Consider the following 19,360-nt stretch of genomic DNA (forward strand, 5'->3'; position numbering starts at 1 on the left):
GCCTCGGGCATGGATGTGTGTGATGTCCTTAGCTTAGTTAGGTTTAAGTAGTTCTAAGTTCTAGGGGACTGATGACCTCAGAAGTTAAGTCCCATAGTGCTCAGAGCCATTTGAACCATTTGAACCATGAGTGTAGTAAAGAGAATGGCAGCTCAAGGCATCACGAACTCTTAATTCGTCACAGCTGCAGACCCTGTCGCAATGAAGATATAGAATCAATGTGAATGTTTTGCGTAATCGTCTGGAATTTGTTTATGCCGAAAAATTTGCAAATAGAATTGTACAAAGTACTCTCACCTCCTACACGGAATTTCACACCAATACCGGGGACTCTTAAATCGATACAGTATCACCTTTAGACAATTTACACATATGACGGGTACATATACACATGGGTTTATCGATAAAACATCTACTCGACTTGTCTGTATGTGACATTACTTCTGCTTGATTCAACATCAAAGCCCTCTAACAGAGCACATCACGAGGTGGGAAACTTTCCAAACTGTTAACCAATAACCTTAAGGCCGAATACACACGAACAAAAGCATCAGTAAGCCAGGTTTCACCTAAACACAGTAAATAATGAAAATTAGTTTTACGCAATACAGTTGCAAGATTACGATATGGAATTTTTAGATGATTTGGGGTATACAGAGTATGAAATTTACTACAGAGATGTCACATATCTGATGTAGTATCCCGGCATGGGTCGCAACATACTGTGAAACTCACACTCGGGATCTGAGGTCATCCTTTTCTCGCACGCCAGCGGCGACGTGCAGGAGTGAGACAGCGACGGGGTCAAACTGAGATCTTTCAGGTCTCTGTGATTGGAAATGGTGCAGAATGACTCAAATGTCAGGTTAAGGAGGCAGATGCGGCGATAATAAGGGAATGAGACTGGTGTGGATTACTGGTCTGTTTTAATGCTTCTTCACGTTTTTAAAGTGCATGTGTTGAAGAGCACAGACGCTAGTTCATAGCTCGACTCCTAAGATCAAATTAATGTAAATCTAATGCACAGGTGAAATTTGTAATTTCACGCTATTATTGGCCAATTACTTGAACAAAGAGACACACCGGCCTAACACTCTATAAAGAACAGTGTACACACAGAATTCATAGCACAAATCATGAGAAGGATACAGTTTCTACTTCTCTAGACGAGCCCGTCGGTTCACGATGGAAGTGACAAACAGATAAAAGGCACGTATATGAAGCATACAAAAGGAACCACTTAATTGAATATAATTCCCAGCTGACATAGTTTCTGGTGACAGGTGCTGATCAACCAGGCACTGACTGGGTAAAACTGCTTTGCTGGCTATAACTGTCTTGCTTGATGTTTGGTACTCTCTACTGTATACATGGTGATTCAATTGCCACTGCCTATGGGTTTTATTATGCAACGTGCAACACCCTCAAAAACCACACTCGAAATTCTTATGTTCTCTTTCTTGCTACACACCAACCATTGGCTCTACAGAATAAATGAACAGGATCTCTTTGTGAGAAATGTAATGTAGTTAAACTGGGAAGGTCACTACTGTATGTTTTCCTTGAATAACCCGAAATCTATGACCACTAGCAAAAACGTATGCCGGTACAAAATTTAACTGCATTAAATTTCTTACAGAGAGGTCCTGTTCATTTTTTGCTGCAGGACTAATGACTCGTGTGCAGTGAGCGAGAGAATGTGAAAATCTTGCATGTGGTATTCGAAGGTGTTGCAGATTGCATAAAACCCAACGGTAGGAGCAGCTCAGTGACCCTGTATACTGCATCTGGGCCGATTAACTGAAAGATGGTACGTGACCGCTTTGTTTCTTTTTGTGCTCAATTCGCAACTGGCGAGTGTAAAATGAGCTGTTTCTTAATGCCTATGACGTCCTACGCGCCTGAAGAAAATGACTGACACCGATCTCCACCTGTTAATTTTGATACGTAAGGTGATTTTTTTTATTTTTCCAGTAATTTGGTCATTACAGCTGCCTGCCACTGACCCAGTTGTGCATTGAGTCTAAATCACCTTCAATGGCAGATATGCTTTGTCGACTCTGAGCTACAGTTCATTAGTCGTAGGGCTGGCAAGCAGTAGCATACTTGTCTTTCGATAACACATGAGCACGTGTTTTGAATGACTGAGAGATCTGGGGAACGTGTCAGGCAAGGCAACAGTCAAACGTACTCCGTATTGAAGTAGGTCAGGACAACATGGGCAACATGCAGTCTTGCACCCTCTTACTCAAAATTAACGTTACGGAGTCCCCTAAGTCAAGGCACAGTCCCTGGCCTTAAACACAACTTGTGAGCAAATTTATAGTTGTGATAACCAGCGTTGACCTCATAGTGCACTAGTGGTGCCCCCATACCATCACTCTAGGTACTGTGGCCGGTATGACGGTGAAGAATACAGTCTGGGAGCATGCGTTCTCACTGGAGTCTCCACACAAGGACACGTCCAACATGATGCTGCACACAGAACTGACAAGGATGGCTTCCCAGCGGTGGGATCGACTTTTTGAAACCCTCTGTACGGTTATGTAGATTAAGACCCCAGTATCACGCACTGCAGCCATGGTGAACTCTCATTTACAAGTATCTGATGAAAAAGAAAATTTAGGAATTTTGTGTGACACTCAACAGCATCAAAAATGTTCTGTCAAATAGTTTGGTTGTGTGGTGTAGCGAACAGGGTAGCAGCTTCACGTACAGGAGTTTGTGATTTCGGGTTTCAGCAGGTGCAATAACTTTTTATTTTCATTTGCTTGTCACGTAATTTTAATCACAATATCAACTTCTTGATTTGCTGTGATTTTTCTTCCTATCATTGTTTTTCCACTTGAAATCTTCGTTCTTGTGTTCTTAATTAATTTAATATATTAATTTAGATTTAATATCTTTTGTTTTATCACCCTGTTTTTTCGTTCACATTATTGAGTTCATTATATCTATTTCTCATTTTGTTTGAATTTCGTTATACTTGTAAACCCTGCTTTAATTTAAATCTTCATCTGAAGTATTTTGTCCATAGTGCAATACGTATTTAGGTTATGTTTTAAATGTTTCTATGACGATTGCCATGCAAAAATTTGCACATCTAGTAACTAAAAGTGCGTTTTTCACACCACTGCACAGTCAGTATGACTAGATCATTTGATCTTTTGCTTTTCAACTGGTATATCGGAATTTTCAAATAATTGGATATTATAATAAATAAATGTAATTAAATTCATAATCACGAAGTTTCCGATTGGAAAAAGAATGATATAAAGGAAAAATGAAACAAATGAAAAAAGTGATTCTTGAGTTTCTCCCAGCCGTGTCCAACGGGCACTGTAGACCGGCAGTACACCCGTGGATATTTTGAAAAGAAAAAAAGGTTATATGGTGATGTGATGTCGCGTGATTAGGGCCTCCCGTCGGGTAGACAGTTCGTCCGGTGCAAGTCTTTCGATTTGACGCCACTTCAGCGACTTGCGCGTCGATGGGGATGAAATGATGATGGTTAAAGATAACACAACCCGCAGTCTCTGAGCCGAGAAAATCTCAGACTCAGCCGGGAATCGAACACGGGCCCTTAGGATCGACAATCTGTCGCGCTGGCCACACAGCTACCGGGGGCATGGTGAATGAAATGATGTGACTAAGTAGCAGAAATAAAAAATTACATTTAAACCAATTAATTCAACAAAAATAATGATCAAAGTTATTTCGATAAAGATTTAAAAATAACAAAGTACTACAGCTGGCGATACTCGAACATCCAACCTCTTGCATGTGAAGCTGTTAGCCTACCCATTACTCCAGACAACCATACAGGGTAACTTCTCTTTTTTTAATGCTACTGGGCAACGCGCAAAATTCAGTTCTTTTTTCGTCAGTTTCTCGCAAACGAGGGCCCACCAGGTGAATGGCTGCAGGATGTGATACCTGGCATCTTAACCTACAACACAATATATTTGGTTTCAAAAAGTCGATCTTCCAGTTGGGGACCTCTCCTTGTGAGGTCCATCTGAAAAGACTCCGTGGTCTCACTCCGTGTGCAGTGTTGTCGTCGGGCGCACCACAGTCAGCGCGTCGCTCTCCGCTGCTGCGTCGAGGAAGCCGCAACATTATTATTATTCTCGAATCAGAAACATACAAATTTTCAGTAGCCATACACATCAATAAATATATATATATATATATATATATATATATATATATATATATATATATATATATATATATACACAAATTGTATTTATATTGCGTGTGCCCAGTACTTTGCAACCTCCAAGGCGCTTGGAGTGGCTTGCAGGAGATCAATCTTGGTGCAGGATGTAGGGCACAAAAGGCACGTGGCTTGTGGTTTGTTCTTGTCCACAATCACAGGACGTATCTTCTGTTATGAAGCCCCATCTCTTCAGGTTGTCTCTGGATCGTCCAACTCCTGATCGTAATCTGTTTAAAGATTTCCACACCAGCCAGCTCTCGTCGTGTCCAGGTGGTAGTTCTTCAGCTTCTGGCATCTGCAGGTGAGGCGTCGACCTCTTCCATAACTCCAGCCTTGCCTTCTCTGGTGAAATGGGGAGCTTCTCGGATGTTCTCAGGAAGCTCTTTCGCGATCTCAGCCGTTGCTGGGCGTCAGGTTTCTCTGGAGGCTGATCCTTTCACACCAGAAACATCATCTTGGACCTTTTCAGGACCACAGTTGACCATCATATCGATGAATATAGAAGCCGCAACATTGGTCGCCGTGTTGACGGTTCGTGCTGCTCCAGACACGCCGTACTGTCCGCGTGGAAACTTGTCCCGCTGCAAACAAGCTCATTTTATGACTCGACGACGTGGTTCTACAATCCTGCACGACGGAGCGTGCAGCATGTCTCTCCTCTCGAGCGCTAGTCATGCAGGGCCACCGACATCCTGCGTGGTGTTGAGTATGGCACTCCTGCATCCACTGATTTCATATTCACTTGGCAGTAGTGGGATAGCACTAGTAGCAGCTTCCCGGAACGATAAGCGGCAGTGTGGACGGGCCACAATCCTGCCACTACTGAATTGTGTCACGAGGTGACAGCCGTTTGTCCTTCCTACATGAGACATAACACGATCTTTCAGCAAATAAACAGCGTTCAGATTCGATTTTTAAATGCGAAAACTGTTGCTTGATCTTTACTTACATATAATATGTACTGCGGTTTTCCCATAAGTTTAGTAAACACAACAGATACGCAAAACATCAATAATACAGAGTGGCCCATTGATTGTGAACGGGCCAAATGTCTCATGAAATGAGCGTCTAACGAAACAACTACAAACAACTAAACTTGCCTGGCTTGAAGGGGGAAACCAGATGGCGCTATGGTTGGCCCGCTAGATGGCGCTGCCATAGCTCAAACGGATATCAACTGTTTTTTTTTTTAATTGGAATAAAAAATGGGGGTTCCTATTTTAAAAAACGCAGTTGATATCCCTTTGACCTATGGCAGCGCCATCTAGCGGGGCAACCATAGCGCCATCTGGTTTCCCTCTTCAAGCTAGACAAGTTACGTTCTTTGTAGTTTTTTCGTTTGATGCTTGTTTCGTGAGATATTTGTCCCTGTCACGATCAATGGACCACCCTGGATATTCTCCTTCTCTATTTACAACAGTTTGCCATCGCTGCGGTAACTTTTCGATTCCGCGACTGCAGAAATCACATGGCTCTGAGGCGAAGAACTCATCGCGCCGTGTTCGCAGAGCATTTCTAACCGGGAAGGATATTTCTTGAAAGTTGTTCGACAGAGAGCAGAAAATGTGAAAATCTGAGAGCGCGAGATCAGGTCAGTAAGGTGGATGCGGAATGGCTTCCCAACCCAGCTCCCTTGTAGTGTTTTTTGTCGGTCTAGCAGGATGCGGGCGGGCGTTATCGTGGATACAGCATCACTCCACGCAATCTTGCTGGTCGTTGTCCTTGGACTGCGTCTACAATACGTGTCAGTTGTTGACAATACATGTTAGCTGTGATTGCTACACCTCGGGAAAGCAATTCGTAGCTCACCGCACCGCTGCTGTTCCGCCACGTGCATAAAATTATCTTTCGTGGATGAGCACAGCTCTTTGTACGGTTGCTGCTTTGTTTGGGTTCCACCAATCCTTTCTTTTCCTTGTGTCAGCGTAAAGATGCCATTTTTCGTTAATAGTAGCGACACAGGATAGGAATGGTCGGTGTTGTTCACGAGCCACTTGATGACGAGCAAGCAGAGATGCTCATGAGCCCACCGGCCGTTTTGTGTGACTTTGGCTTAGAGCACGCGGTACCCATATACCCACTTTGTGGACCTTCCCCTCTGCGTGAAAATGTCGCACGGTAGTGGAATGATCTCAGTTCATCACATCTGCCAGTTCTCGAGTACTATGACTTGCCCGCATCTCGTGGTCGTGCGGTAGCGTTCTCGCTTCCCACGCCCGGGTTCCCGGGTTCGATTCCCGGCGGGGTCAGGGATTTTCTCTGCCTCGTGATGGCTGGGTGTTGTGTGCTGTCCTTAGGTTAGTTAGGTTTAAGTAGTTCTCAGTTCTATGGGACTGATGACCATAGATGTTAAGTCCCATAGTGCTCAGAGCCATTTGAACCATTTACTATGACTTGGATCATTGTGTACTGATGCGTTTAAGCGACCTTCATTGAACCTCGAAAGTCTTACTGAACATGGAGAGTCACTAATGTCAAAACGATCCTCCTTAAAACAAGAAAACCATTATCTAGCCGTGCTGTGTCCAGTGGCATTATCCCCATACAAGACGCAAACGTTTCGCGCTGTCACCCCTCTACTGAACTCCATCAAAAGATGATGTCGGAAACGCGCCAATTTCTTCTCTTGGCACTCCATTTTTCTAGCGTCCACAGCTCCGCTCACATCTCCAAATGACAAAATGTAACCTCAAATAGCAACAGTGAACTACATAAAAAAATAACAGTGATAAATAAACCCATAGCAACCGGAATACCAACATTCAAAACAAAAACGCTACGAAGTAATGAAGCAACCTAATACTACACGTTTTCTTGTTCTCTTCTAAGTGTATCATTGTTTTTCTGTTCAACATTTTATGTCCACAGAAACTTCTCCGCATTTTCTGGCAGCGTCCTGAAATCCTCTCTTCTGTAATTATCTCATGTTCTCAATATATACGATGATTCAGCTGTCCCTACCCACGGGTTTTACGCAACTCGCAATGCCTTAAAATACCACTCGCAAGATTGTTATATTCTTTTAATCACTACGTGCAAATCATTTGTCCTACAGAAAACAATTAAGACGACGATCCTGCAGCACATTTAATGTAGTTAAATTTTATTCTGGGATCCGTTTCCGCTAGAGAAACTAGTCTTCCAATTATTCAAGAAAAACTTACAATGGTGACCTTCAAAGGCGTTTTTCTTTAATTAAGTGAAGGTTTACTATCTTTTGGCTCAAAAAATTGATTTTTTAAAATTGCTTTTTTGGATCCATGAAAGTGTTTAGAATCCACCCCTGAAAAGGTTTTTCCGAATACGGAACGGAAATGTTTGTTATTCGCGGTTGAACAAACAAATACACCTGCCTGAAACAGGCCTTTTTCACGCACCGTTTTTTTTTATTTCGGAGGACGAGCTATTGTACCGGTGCTTGGGAGGAAACACACAAAATTCAAATGAAAGTTTGAATGCGTGTGTTTGGGAGCTAGCCCCCAAGTATTTGCATTCTGGTGCAAAAACTGTGGAGATTGCTACTTTCCTGGCAGTGAGCAGCTTCAACGAAGGGTATTTAGCAACTCTGAAGACCATGACTACGATGGACGTCACCCTGGGACCCTATTCGACGCAGCTCGCCAAGCATTCGGACGATCACCGGATTCAAGAGGCCGAAACCGCTTGTCACCGGCTGTACGAGCGGCTCTGGGGCAGCGTAGGATGGCCCAGATCGAGCAGAACACCCTCTATGAGGAAGAGGAAGGACTAGTTTATGGACCCGGAATAGCAGACTGAACGCGCGTTGCAAACGCATTTTTCTGGAAATGACGTTTCTTTTTTTTATCGTGTGGTGTGGTAACTTCAAATCTACTGAACCGATTGGCATGATTTTTTTGTTTCTGACGAAGCTAACTAAATTGGCTAGGAGTTGTACCACTTTTATTCCGATCCATCAACTATGAAGTCGAAAAATCGATGAATTAAAAAACATTTTTTTCAAATGGCCGCCATTTTGTTTCGTATGGTCTAAATAACTTAAGCGAGATACAACTCCTAAAGCATCTTCGCTAACGTCAACTCAATTTTGATTTCAGATGAGCCAGTTGACCTGTGACATATGTCGCGTGGAGGTCTACATCGAAATTTTGTTTCGTTACGACGGCACTTCCGCCTTCACTATTCGACATTTCCCGTCGAAAAAATTCCAGTTTGTAGAGGAAATATCAATAAACATTTTGACCAAATTTGACATTGATATCTATAACACATCCCGAGAAAAAAATTCTCATAGAATAAGATTTTTTCGGACCAAAAATAGTAAACCTCCCCTTAAGTCGAAAACGCTGTCCTCTGGCGTAGACGTCTCCTCACTAAATTTCCTACAAAAAGGATCGGTTCATTTTTTTCTCTAGAACTAATATTTTGTGCGTAACGAGTGAGAGAATATGAAAACGTCGCGCGTGATTTTTGTAGGCGTTCCGGGGTCCATAAAACGTATTGGCAGGACCACCCAAATCACTCTGTGTCTTACAGAGTCTCGCAAAACGGTGTCTGCAAATTCAAAATTTAATCGTTAGCTCTCCGCTTCTTGTTAGCAGAAATTTTTTTGAATTCATATGGTAATATTTTGAGCTTTGCAATTACTTGTCTTTCTTTATAATTATTTAACATGTTCTGTATCATGCAGTGAAACATCATCGGAGGTAGTCGGGGTTGCCTTTCCGTATTGCATATAACAAACGTCCTCCTCAAAAGCAGCTGTTTATTGAATGAATAGGATAATACAGGGTCACCGCGGCCGCTGTCATTTGAAAAAAAATTTAAAAAAAACTGAGTGAAGTTCTCATCAATGGAATTTTAAAGATGTAACGCATCAAACTATTACCGTCTATCCCTCAGGAGGACATCCAGAAACTCTATCAATCAATGCCAAGCCATGTAACCGCTTGCATAAGGGCCACAGGCAGACCAAAGTTCTTTTGAATAAATAATCCAAATTTTTTGAAACTGTAATAATTTGTTTGTCTGTACATGCACATCACATATACAAATTTCCGTCCCGTTCAGATAATTCTTTCGTTGTCCCTAATTTTTTTTTGTCTTCGAATTTTTAAAGTCAAAGAGGTAAGTGACAACCGAACGACTATTCAATCTGTAGAATCTATGAGACGGAGGCATAGCGTCTGAGTTTCGGAAAAATGTCATCGACGCAATTCCGAAGACTGTTTGGGCACATAAATTCGAGAACTATCGCATAACAGGCTTAAAGGCTCATGCATCCAAGCTATTGACAAGAGTCATGTACAATAGAGTGGAAAATAAAATTGAGGAACTGTTAAATGGCGATTGGCTTTAGGAAAGGTAGAGGCACCAGAAAGGCAGTTCTGACGTTGCGGTCGATAATAGAAGTTAGACAAATTCATAGGATCTCTCGACTTAGAGAAAACGTTTGACAATGTAAAATGGTGTAAGACGTCGAAAGTCTAAGACAAATAGGTATCAGCTATATATATATATATATATATATATATATATATATATATATATATATATATATATATATATATGAGATCAATAAAAATGTGAGAGAGGCGCTTGCATTACAAAGGGCATAAGATAGAGATACAGTCTTTGTCTAATACTTTTTGAGCTACACATCGCAGAAGCAATGTCGAAAGCAAAAGTTAGATTGAGGAATGGGATACAAATTTTGGGATACAAATTGCAGGACATATTGAATGAAATGAACAGTCCACTGGGCACAGAATATGGGCTGAGAGTAAATCGAAGAAGAAGAAAAATAAAAGTAATGAGGTGTAGCAGAAATGAGACAGTGAACAACTTAACATAAAAATTGATGGCCACGAAACAGACGAAGTGAATGAATCCTGCTATCTTGGAAGCAGAATAACCCATGACGGACGAAGCAAGTATAATATAAAACCGGACTAGCACAGGCAAAGAGGACATTCCTGGCGTAAAGAAGTCTATTAGTATCACACACTGGCCTTAGTTAGAGGGAAATTTTTCTTAGAATGTACGTGTGGAGCACAGCATTGTATGGTAGAGAATAATGGACTGTGGGGAAGGAGGAAAAGAACAGAATGTAAGCGTTTGCGATGTACTACTCTAGAAGGTTGAAAATTAGATGGAATGGTAAGAAATGAGTAGTTTCTATACAGAATAGGAGATGAAATGGATATGAGGAAAACGTCGACAAAAAAAAAGAGACTGAATGGTAGGACATGTGTTAAGACATCAGGGAGTAACTTCAGTGATTCTAGAAGGAGCTGAATTTAGTAAAAACTGTAGGGGAAGACAGAGGTCGGCATATATAAGTTGGAATATACACTGAAGCGCCAAAGAAACTGGCATATCCATGCGTATTGAAATAACGAGATATGTAAACAGGCAGGATACGGTGCTGCGGCCGGCAAGGCCTATATAAGACAACAAGTGTATGGCGCAGTTGCCAGATCGGTTACTGCTGCTACAATGGCAGGTTATCAAGCTTTAAGTGAGTTTGAACGTGGTGTTATAGTCAGCACACAAGCGGTGGAACAGCATCTCCGAGGTAACGATGAAGTAGGGATTTTCTCGTACGGCAGTTTCACGAGTGTACCGTGAATACCAGGAATCCGGTAAAACACCAAATCTCCTTCTTCGCTACGGCCGGAAAAAGATCCTGCAAGAACCAGACCAACGTCGTTTGAAGAGACTAGTTAAATGCGACAGGAGAGCACTCCTTCCGCAAATTGTTGCACATTTCAGAGCTGGGCCATCAACAAGTGTCAGCGTGCGAACCATTCAACGGAACATCATAAATATGGACTTTCGGAGCCGAAGGCCCACTCGTGTATCCTTGATGACTGCACGATATAATGTTTTACGCCTCGCCTGTGCCCGTCAACACCTACATTGGACTGTGGATGACTGGAAACATGTCACCTGGTCGAACGAGTCTCGTTCCAGATTGTGTCGAACGGATGGACGTCTACGGATATGGAGACAACCTCATAAATCATTGGACCCTACATGTCAGCAGGGGACTGTTCAAGATGGTGGAGGCTCTGTAATGGTATGTGACATGTCCAGATGGATTGATATGGGACCCCTGATACGTCTAGATACGACTCTGACAGGTGACGCATCCTGTCTGATCATCTGCATCCATTGATGTCCAGTGTGCATTCTGACGGACTTGGGCAATTCCAACAAGACAATGCGACACCCCACACGTCCAGATTTGCTACAGAGTGGCTCCAGGAACACTCTTATGAGTTTAAACACCCCAGTCACGAAGATTATAAGGTTATTCAGCATACCTGGCATGCCTTGCAACGTGCTGTCCAGAAGAGATTTCCACCCCTTCGTACTCTTACGGATTTATGGATAGCTGTGCAGGATTCATGGTGTCAGTTGCCTCCAGCACTACTTCAGACATTAGTCGAATCCATGCCACGTAGTGTAGCGGCACCTCTGCGTGTTCGCGAGGGCCCTACACGATATTATGCATGTGTACAACTTTCGTTGGCTCTTCAGTGGTAGATGAAGAAATTGGCATAGGAGTAGAAGTGGTAGCGGACAGCATAAAACCATTGAGACGAATGATGGTGCAAAGCAGAGGATAATGTGTTTTATTCTGAACTCAGTTGCCTTTCAAAGTACAGTAAAAAAAGAAAAGGAATTGATGCATAATCTAGAGCACTTGATGTAATTGTTTGGTGTCACGTGCAACAAACTTGTTTCTTGTTGTCGTTATTCTTATTTTGGCGTATTTAAGGCTCGGTTTCTTGTGTCAGTAAAATCATGCGATATATATTTACACTAGATGCATTTTGCTTTTTACACCAAAAAACATTATGAATGTCGTAATATTATGATATTATTCCATCGTGATAACCAGCCTTATGTAAACGAACCACTGCCGTAGCGAAGATCGGTGATACACACCTGTGCCGTGGCGCTTGACTCGGAGGTAGCTGGTTAAAGTTCCGACGATGGATGAAATTTACACCACCAGAATTTGACCGGTAAGTTGTCAAGAGGAGCGTACGTAAAGTTTCTACATGCACTCTAAGCGTATACGGTATCACTTCCCACACCAAAGTTCCTAGTCTTGAACAGTATCTGAAAGCGTATTTTCCGTATAAACTACTTCTAGCGATCCTTGTTCAAATCTTTGTAATATTTATGGGTACGCTTGTTTTGTCAACTGCCGGGTTATCAGTCAATATCTCAAGGTATATAACGCTTATTATAGTTGCCGCTGTAACCCTTTACAAATATATCTGTAGTGTGTGCTCTATTGAGAAGCAAAGCAGCCGGAATCCACTGCAGCATTATAAACGAAGGCAGGGGTGCTCTCCTGCCAGCCTCCTTCGTCATATGCGAGAAGAAAATAAGCAGAGAAAACTGAGATGAAACATGCTTCCTCCTTGCTGTTCTCCATACAACGAAAACGTAAGCTAACAATACATGGGAGCAGATGGAATATCGAAAGCAGATGTAGAAAACCATTCCAAGCCGGTGCATTTCTGACGCATTTCTTACTGCTGGTTCGTCCTTGCCTCCACCACTCATCTTCAGGCGCCTTACACACGTCTGGAATCCTTGGAATGACAAGGAGCAGATGATTGTCTTGTATGTTTTAGCGGGTGCATGCTTCGAGGAATAAAGTGTAACTTTCCCAATTACGCTCACAATTAAAAATGTCCTTTGCTTTTGTGAGCAGTACTGTAAACTCTTAAATGTGAGTGGCGCCTGCTTAACATGGCGGGGAATTCAAATGTCAGCCCCTCCACTTTTTGTGCTGCCGAGTGTACAACTTTTGTATAACCTGTACCACTGTCTACCAAAGTCATGCATTTGATACATCCACGTCAAATAATTGACATAAAACCGATTAATAATGTGGGTGTAGCCTTCTGGAACACGCAATGAAAAATGTAATAAATTGTGACTCATTACAGTGACTTGCACCTTCACAGCAGTCAGGACAAGACTAACCTAAGATATTCACATTTGTTTTCTCTGTGTCGTCAGCGGGAATTACCCTGAAGCAAGTGGAATTAGATGTAGCATTCAAGAGACTGTAACGAACATTCGTTGTCAGGACGAATCCTTTGAACGATAGCATGGCACGCTGGCGTATTGCTATGGAATGGATTGAAATAATAGGAGACGAGGTACTGGCAGAAGTAAAACTGTGAGGACGGGGCGTGAGTCGTGCTTGGGTAGATCAGTTGGTAGGGCACTTGCCCGCGAAAGGCAAAGGTCCCGAGTTCGAGTCTCGGTCCGGCACGCAGTTTTAATCTGCCAGGTAGTTTCATGAATAGAACTTTTCGACGGCAACATTATTCTGGTCTGTTTCGTCAACTACACAGATCAGTCACATTAATGTGACCACGTTCAAATGGCTGAATAACCATCTTTTGCAGCGCGGTCGCGCAGGAGATTCGGTGAGGTTCTGGAATGTACCGTCAGAGGAGCCAGCTGTGCTAGATTTCTCAGTGTAGGATCCATGTCGTGAACAGCCCGAGGTGGTACCACAGACACTCAGTTGGGTTTAAATGGGGTGAGTGTTGTGGCCAGGGGAATCCGGTAAATTCATCCTGGTGCCCTTCGAAATACGCACGTACACATGCAAGCTTCGAGACACGTTGCATTGTTTTGCTGGTAGATGCTATCGTGCCGAGGGAAACAGACTGCACGTAGGTGTTGATCGTGGTCCCCAAGGCTAGATGCTTGTGTACATCCATTGTGCCTTGCAGGATGACAACATCATCCAGGGAATGCCACGAAAACAGTCGTTAGACCCTACCGCTTCCCACTCCGGCCTGGAACCTTCCAGTGATTGTTGCAGGGCCATACACACCAACGTCAGATGGAGCATGAAACGTGATTCATCTGAAGAGGCCACCTGTTGCTACTCACTGGACATCCAGTAGCGGTACTGGCGTGCAAATTGGAGCCATCGTTGTCGATCAGCAGCAGTCAGCATGGGTACATACACAAGAAGCCTACTGCGGAGGTTCGTACGCAGCAACGTTCGCTGAACAGTCGTTGAGGAGACACTGTTGGTAGCCTCTCGGTTCATCAGGGCGGCCCGTTGCTCAACAGCTGCACTTCTATTCGCCCGTACGCCTTCCGCAGCTATCGTCTACCCCTGTCACCTATGGCCTGTGGTGCTGGTTTCGGAAAGGGCCATTTTACCGTGGACGGTGTACTTTAACCGCGACGGCACACAACAGTTTCTCAACTGGGCCGTTTCAGAAATGTATCCACCCTTGGCCCAAAAGCCAATGATCGTGTCCTTTTGGACGTTAGACAAATCGCTGAGTTCTCGCATTACGACAACAACTGTACCGTTTTCCGTGTGCCCAGACACGCTTTATATGCCCTCCACCGCTAGTGCTGCCACCAGCCGTCTGCGAGTGGTTGCCACACATTGACGTCTAAGATGGGCTATACTCACATTGATCTGACTAGACTGTGTATAAAGGACTTAGAGATTGGTCTGTTCTGGAACATAAACTGTTAAGGAACTATTGAGGGTAGTCTATGTTTAGGACATACCCTATTTGATCAAACGTATCCGGACACCTGGCAGAAAATGACATACAAGTTCGTGGCGCCCTCCATCGGTAATGCTGGAATTCAATATGGTATTGGCCCACCCTTGGCACTGATGACAGCTTCCACTCGTGCCAGGCATACGTTCAAACAAATGCTGGAAGGTTTCTTGGGGAATGGCAGCCCATTCTTCACGGAGTGGTTCACTGAGGAGAGGTACTGATGTCGGTCGGTGAGGCCTGTCACGGAGGTCGGCGATCCAAAGCATCCCAAAGATGTTCTATAGGATTCAGGTCAGGACATTGTGCAGGCCAGTCCATTGCAGGGATGTTATTGTCATGTAACCACTCCGCCACAGGCCGTGCATTATGAACAGGTCCTCGATCGTGTTGAAAGATGCAATCGCCATCTCCGAATTCCTCTTCAACAGAGGGAAGCAACAAGGTGCTTAAAACATCAATGTAGGCCGGTGCTGTGACAGTGTCAAGCAAAACAACGAGGGGTGCAAGCCCCTCCATGAAAACACGACCACTCCATAACACCACCGCCTCCGAATTTTACTGCTGGCACTACACACGCTGGCAGATGATGTTTACCGGGCATTCGCCATACCCACATCCTGCCATCGGATCGCCACATCGTGCACCGTGATTCGTCACCCCACACAACGTTTTTCCACTGTTCAATAGTCCAATGTTTACGATCCTTACACCAAGTGAGGTGTCGTTTGGCATTTACTGGCGTGATGTATGGCTTATGAGCAGCCGTTCGACAATGAAATCCAAGTTTTCTCACCTCCCGCCTAAGTATCTTAGTACTTGCAGTGAATCTTGATACCGTATGGAATTCCTTTGTGATGATCTGGGTAGATGTCTGCCTATTACACATTACGAACCTCTTCAACTGTCGGCGGTCTCTGTCACTCAACAGACGAGGTCGGCCAGTACGCTTTTGTTCTGTACGTGTCGCTTAACGTTTTCACTTCACTATCACATCGGAAACAGTGGACCTAGGGATGTTTAGGAGTGTGGAAATCTCGCGTACAGACACCTGACCACGTTCGAAGTCCGTGAGTTCCGCGGAGGGCCCCATTCTGTTCTCTAACGATGACTAATGACTACTGGACTCGCTGATATGGAGTACGTGGCAGTAGGTGGCAGAACGATGCACCTAATACGAAAAACGTATGGTTTTGCGGGTGTCCGGATACTTCTGATCACATAGTGTATATTTGTAAAGGTTTTTTTCTGGCCTTAATCGTGGTCCAAGCTGTTTGCGAATACTGTCTTCATTTTTAAAGCAACGATTCTTTTTGAGATAAGTAGCTGCAAACATTCTTAGATTACTATTTCGAGAGTTGCTGACGAAGAACGACTTTTGAGGGTGCTGGAAATTGCTCAGATGGACACAAGTAGGACGACTGAATGTGCAGCTGATTTTCCACATTTGTTTTCTCGTTTACCAAATCTTTCAGAACCGCTGCTGCGTAGTTGGTTGTGTTGGTAAGTGTATCAGCCCAAATGCTTACAAACCGATGGATGCTGGATAGGCAACAATACATTACTAGACCTAAGCTACGATTGAAAACGTATGTATTGCACCGATGCAAATTTTAATTGTTAATAAATGTTACTGACTTGACGAAAGATGATGTAATCTGATGGGCATTTCAGAGTTATATTGTAAATATAAGAGTGTTTACCAGTAAGAGAATTTCTCAATAACTTTGTCAAATAGGTAATAATCAGGCAAAGAAGTTTAAACATTGGCTTGATATTTCGTTGCAGATGGTGATGAAGGTGGACCATTCGAGTAATTGCATGACACGTCAAATATGAAGCCACTTTTTGGAAACCAAAGTAATTTGTTAATAAAAAGCAAAGTTGCTACTTATCCTCTGATTACGAAATATATTAAAATTTCCAATACTGCAGTGGAAGCAAGGAGAATTATTTTTATCAGTTTGTGCGCATTCCACATCGTTTTCAACATCTGCAATTTCTAAATTTTGTAGGTAAAATAATACTTTTTTTCTAAAAATCTGCTGTTATTACAGTGTGGAGCTGGAAAATAAGATTGTATTATCTTACATGCAGTGATGAAGCGGAAGCAAAATAAGCCGACATTTTAGTTGCTAAAATGTTCTCAGCATTCGTATAACACAACAGCAGAATACTTTTCCTATCAGAGCTAGTAGGGAATAACTGCTATTGACTTTGCAGCCGGGCACGCCGAACTCCCGAGTAACGCTGAAGTTGGCAACACTGCCTGCTGCCGGCGAAGCCTCCGTAACCGTCCAGCAGCTCCTGGGTCCCACAGACGTCCTCGGCAAGTGAGTACTCCGCAGTATTGTTCTCCTTTCCAGTTATATCTCGCAGCACAATTTACACTGAAGTGAAAAGTCATGGGATACCTCCTAATATCGGTCGGGCCTCCTTCGACCCGGCGTAGTGCAGCCACTCGACGTGGCATGGTTTTAACAAGTCGTTGAAAGTTCCCTGCAAAAATAATGAACCATGTTGCCTCTATAGCCGTCCATAATTGGGAAAATGTTGCGGGTGCGGGGTGTTGTGCAGTAACTGACCTCTAGATTATGACCCATGAATGTTCGATGGGATCCATGTCAGACGATCTGAGTGGCCAAATCATTCTCTCGAACTGTCCAGAATGTTCTTCAATCGCGAACAGCTGTGGCCCGGTGACATGACGTAGTGTAATCCGTAAAAATTGTCTCATTGTTTGCTAACATAAAGTCCGTGAATGGCTGCAAATATTCTCCAAGTAGTCGAACATAACCAAGACCTAGCCCACATGACTACGGAACCACCAAAAGCTTCACAGTGGCTTGTTGACGACTCGTGTCCCTGGCTTCGTGGGGTCTGGGCCGCACTCGAACCCTACTATCAGCTCGTACCAACTGAAATCGGGACTCCTCTGACCAGACCACGGTTTTCCAGACGCCCAGGGACCAACTGACGTAGCTACGTGCGCAGGAGATGCGCTGCAGGCGATGTCGTGCTGTTAGCGAAGGCACTTGCTTCGGTCTTCTGTTGCCGTAGCCCATGAACGCCAGATTTCACCTCACTGTCCTAACGGATACGTTCGTCGTACTTGTCTGTTACCAATGAGAACTCTACACAAACGCCACTGCTCTCGGTCGTTAAGTGAAGGCCATCGGCCACTGCGTTGTCCACAGTGAGAGGTAACCCCTGAAATTTGTTATTCTCGGCACACTCTTGACACTGTGGACCTCGAAATACTGAAATTTCTATCGATTTCCGAAATGGAACGTCCCACGCGTCTACCTCCAACGACCGTTCGCGTTCAAAGTCTGTCAATTCCCGCCGTGAGACCATAATAACATCGGAAACCTTCCCACATGAACCACCTGAGTACAAATTGCAGCTCAGCCAATGCACTGCCCTTTTATACGCGTACGCGATACTACAGCCATCCTTATATCTGCATATCGCTATCCCATGACTATTGTCGCCGCAGTGTATCTCGGAAAGAAGTCTAAGTAATTATAATGTAGAAAATAATTAGAAACTGTACACGTGGTTTCAACCTGTGTTTCATTTTTTCCATTAGCCACTAAAATATTTCAGCCTGTGTTTCATTTTTTCCATCATCCACTAAAATATTTACGGCGTTACATATGATTTGCCATCCAGCCTGTTACAGTATTTGTACGTCTCGAGCAGCAAGAAAGCCTTTGATACTGTTCTGCATTCCAGTCTCCCACCCACTCTTTACACGCAGACACTTACGTTACTGTGTGTGTTGTTCCCCTTGTTTGTATCCGACCGTCCCTATCACGTCATCCTCAGCATATCAACCGCCTAATATCCATTGCAGCCCCAGGTGTCCGCTCGATAGGTCAATACCTGAGACTCCTTTCTCCTGCTCAACTCCTTCCGAAAGTCTGACACCGAGTTTCTTTCTCTACAGAAATGCTAAATTTCTTTTCGGTTACACCTCAAAATGAGGTACATCGCCTATTTTACTCCCGAATTAGGGAATGAAACATAGCACCAACTTATTCTAGTTAATTTTCATCCTATTGTTCAGCAGTTTTTCAACGTTTGGTAGGCTCTCGTGCTTGTCGTATTCCGCCTTCCACGATTAGATAGCTGTTATTACTTTTATTCCACGGCAAAACCGTTCACTGCCATCGCAGTCGTTTTAACTTCATCCAACGTGGATTCGTATTCTAACTGTTTGTGAGTTGTGGAAAGCTATCTGCACCCGATGAATTGCCTGTGAGATTCTACAGATTCTATGCAGAAGAATTTGATTTCTTTCTAGCAGTTGTTTACCGTAGATCAATACAACAACGAAGGTAACATTCTTTATTTTCTTTTTTTTTTTAACACACAATGCCACATACTGCAAAACTTTCAGTAGTGCAATACGTACACATAATCTGTATCTTGGCCAGAATATAACTAATTACAGTATTAATAGTCGATCATTCATATACACTGAAGAGCCGAAGAAACTGGTACACCTGCCTAATATCGTGTAGGTCCTCTTAAGCACGTGGAAGTGCAGCAACACGACATGACATGGACTCGGCTA

General features: G+C 43.5%; 1 protein-coding gene across 1 annotated transcript in view; it reads left to right on the plus strand.

Annotated features, from left to right (window-relative positions):
* The window catches only part of LOC126191246 (venom dipeptidyl peptidase 4-like), a 475,023-nt gene that overhangs the window by 334,451 nt on the left and 121,212 nt on the right, over positions 1–19,360 (plus strand). The window contains exon 8 of the mRNA XM_049932056.1: positions 17,002–17,111. Within this exon, the coding sequence (XP_049788013.1) occupies positions 17,002–17,111 (110 nt within the window). The remainder of the gene's footprint in view (positions 1–17,001; positions 17,112–19,360) is intronic.

Source organism: Schistocerca cancellata, chromosome 6, assembly GCF_023864275.1.
Source record: "Schistocerca cancellata isolate TAMUIC-IGC-003103 chromosome 6, iqSchCanc2.1, whole genome shotgun sequence".
NCBI lineage: Eukaryota > Metazoa > Arthropoda > Insecta > Orthoptera > Acrididae > Schistocerca > Schistocerca cancellata.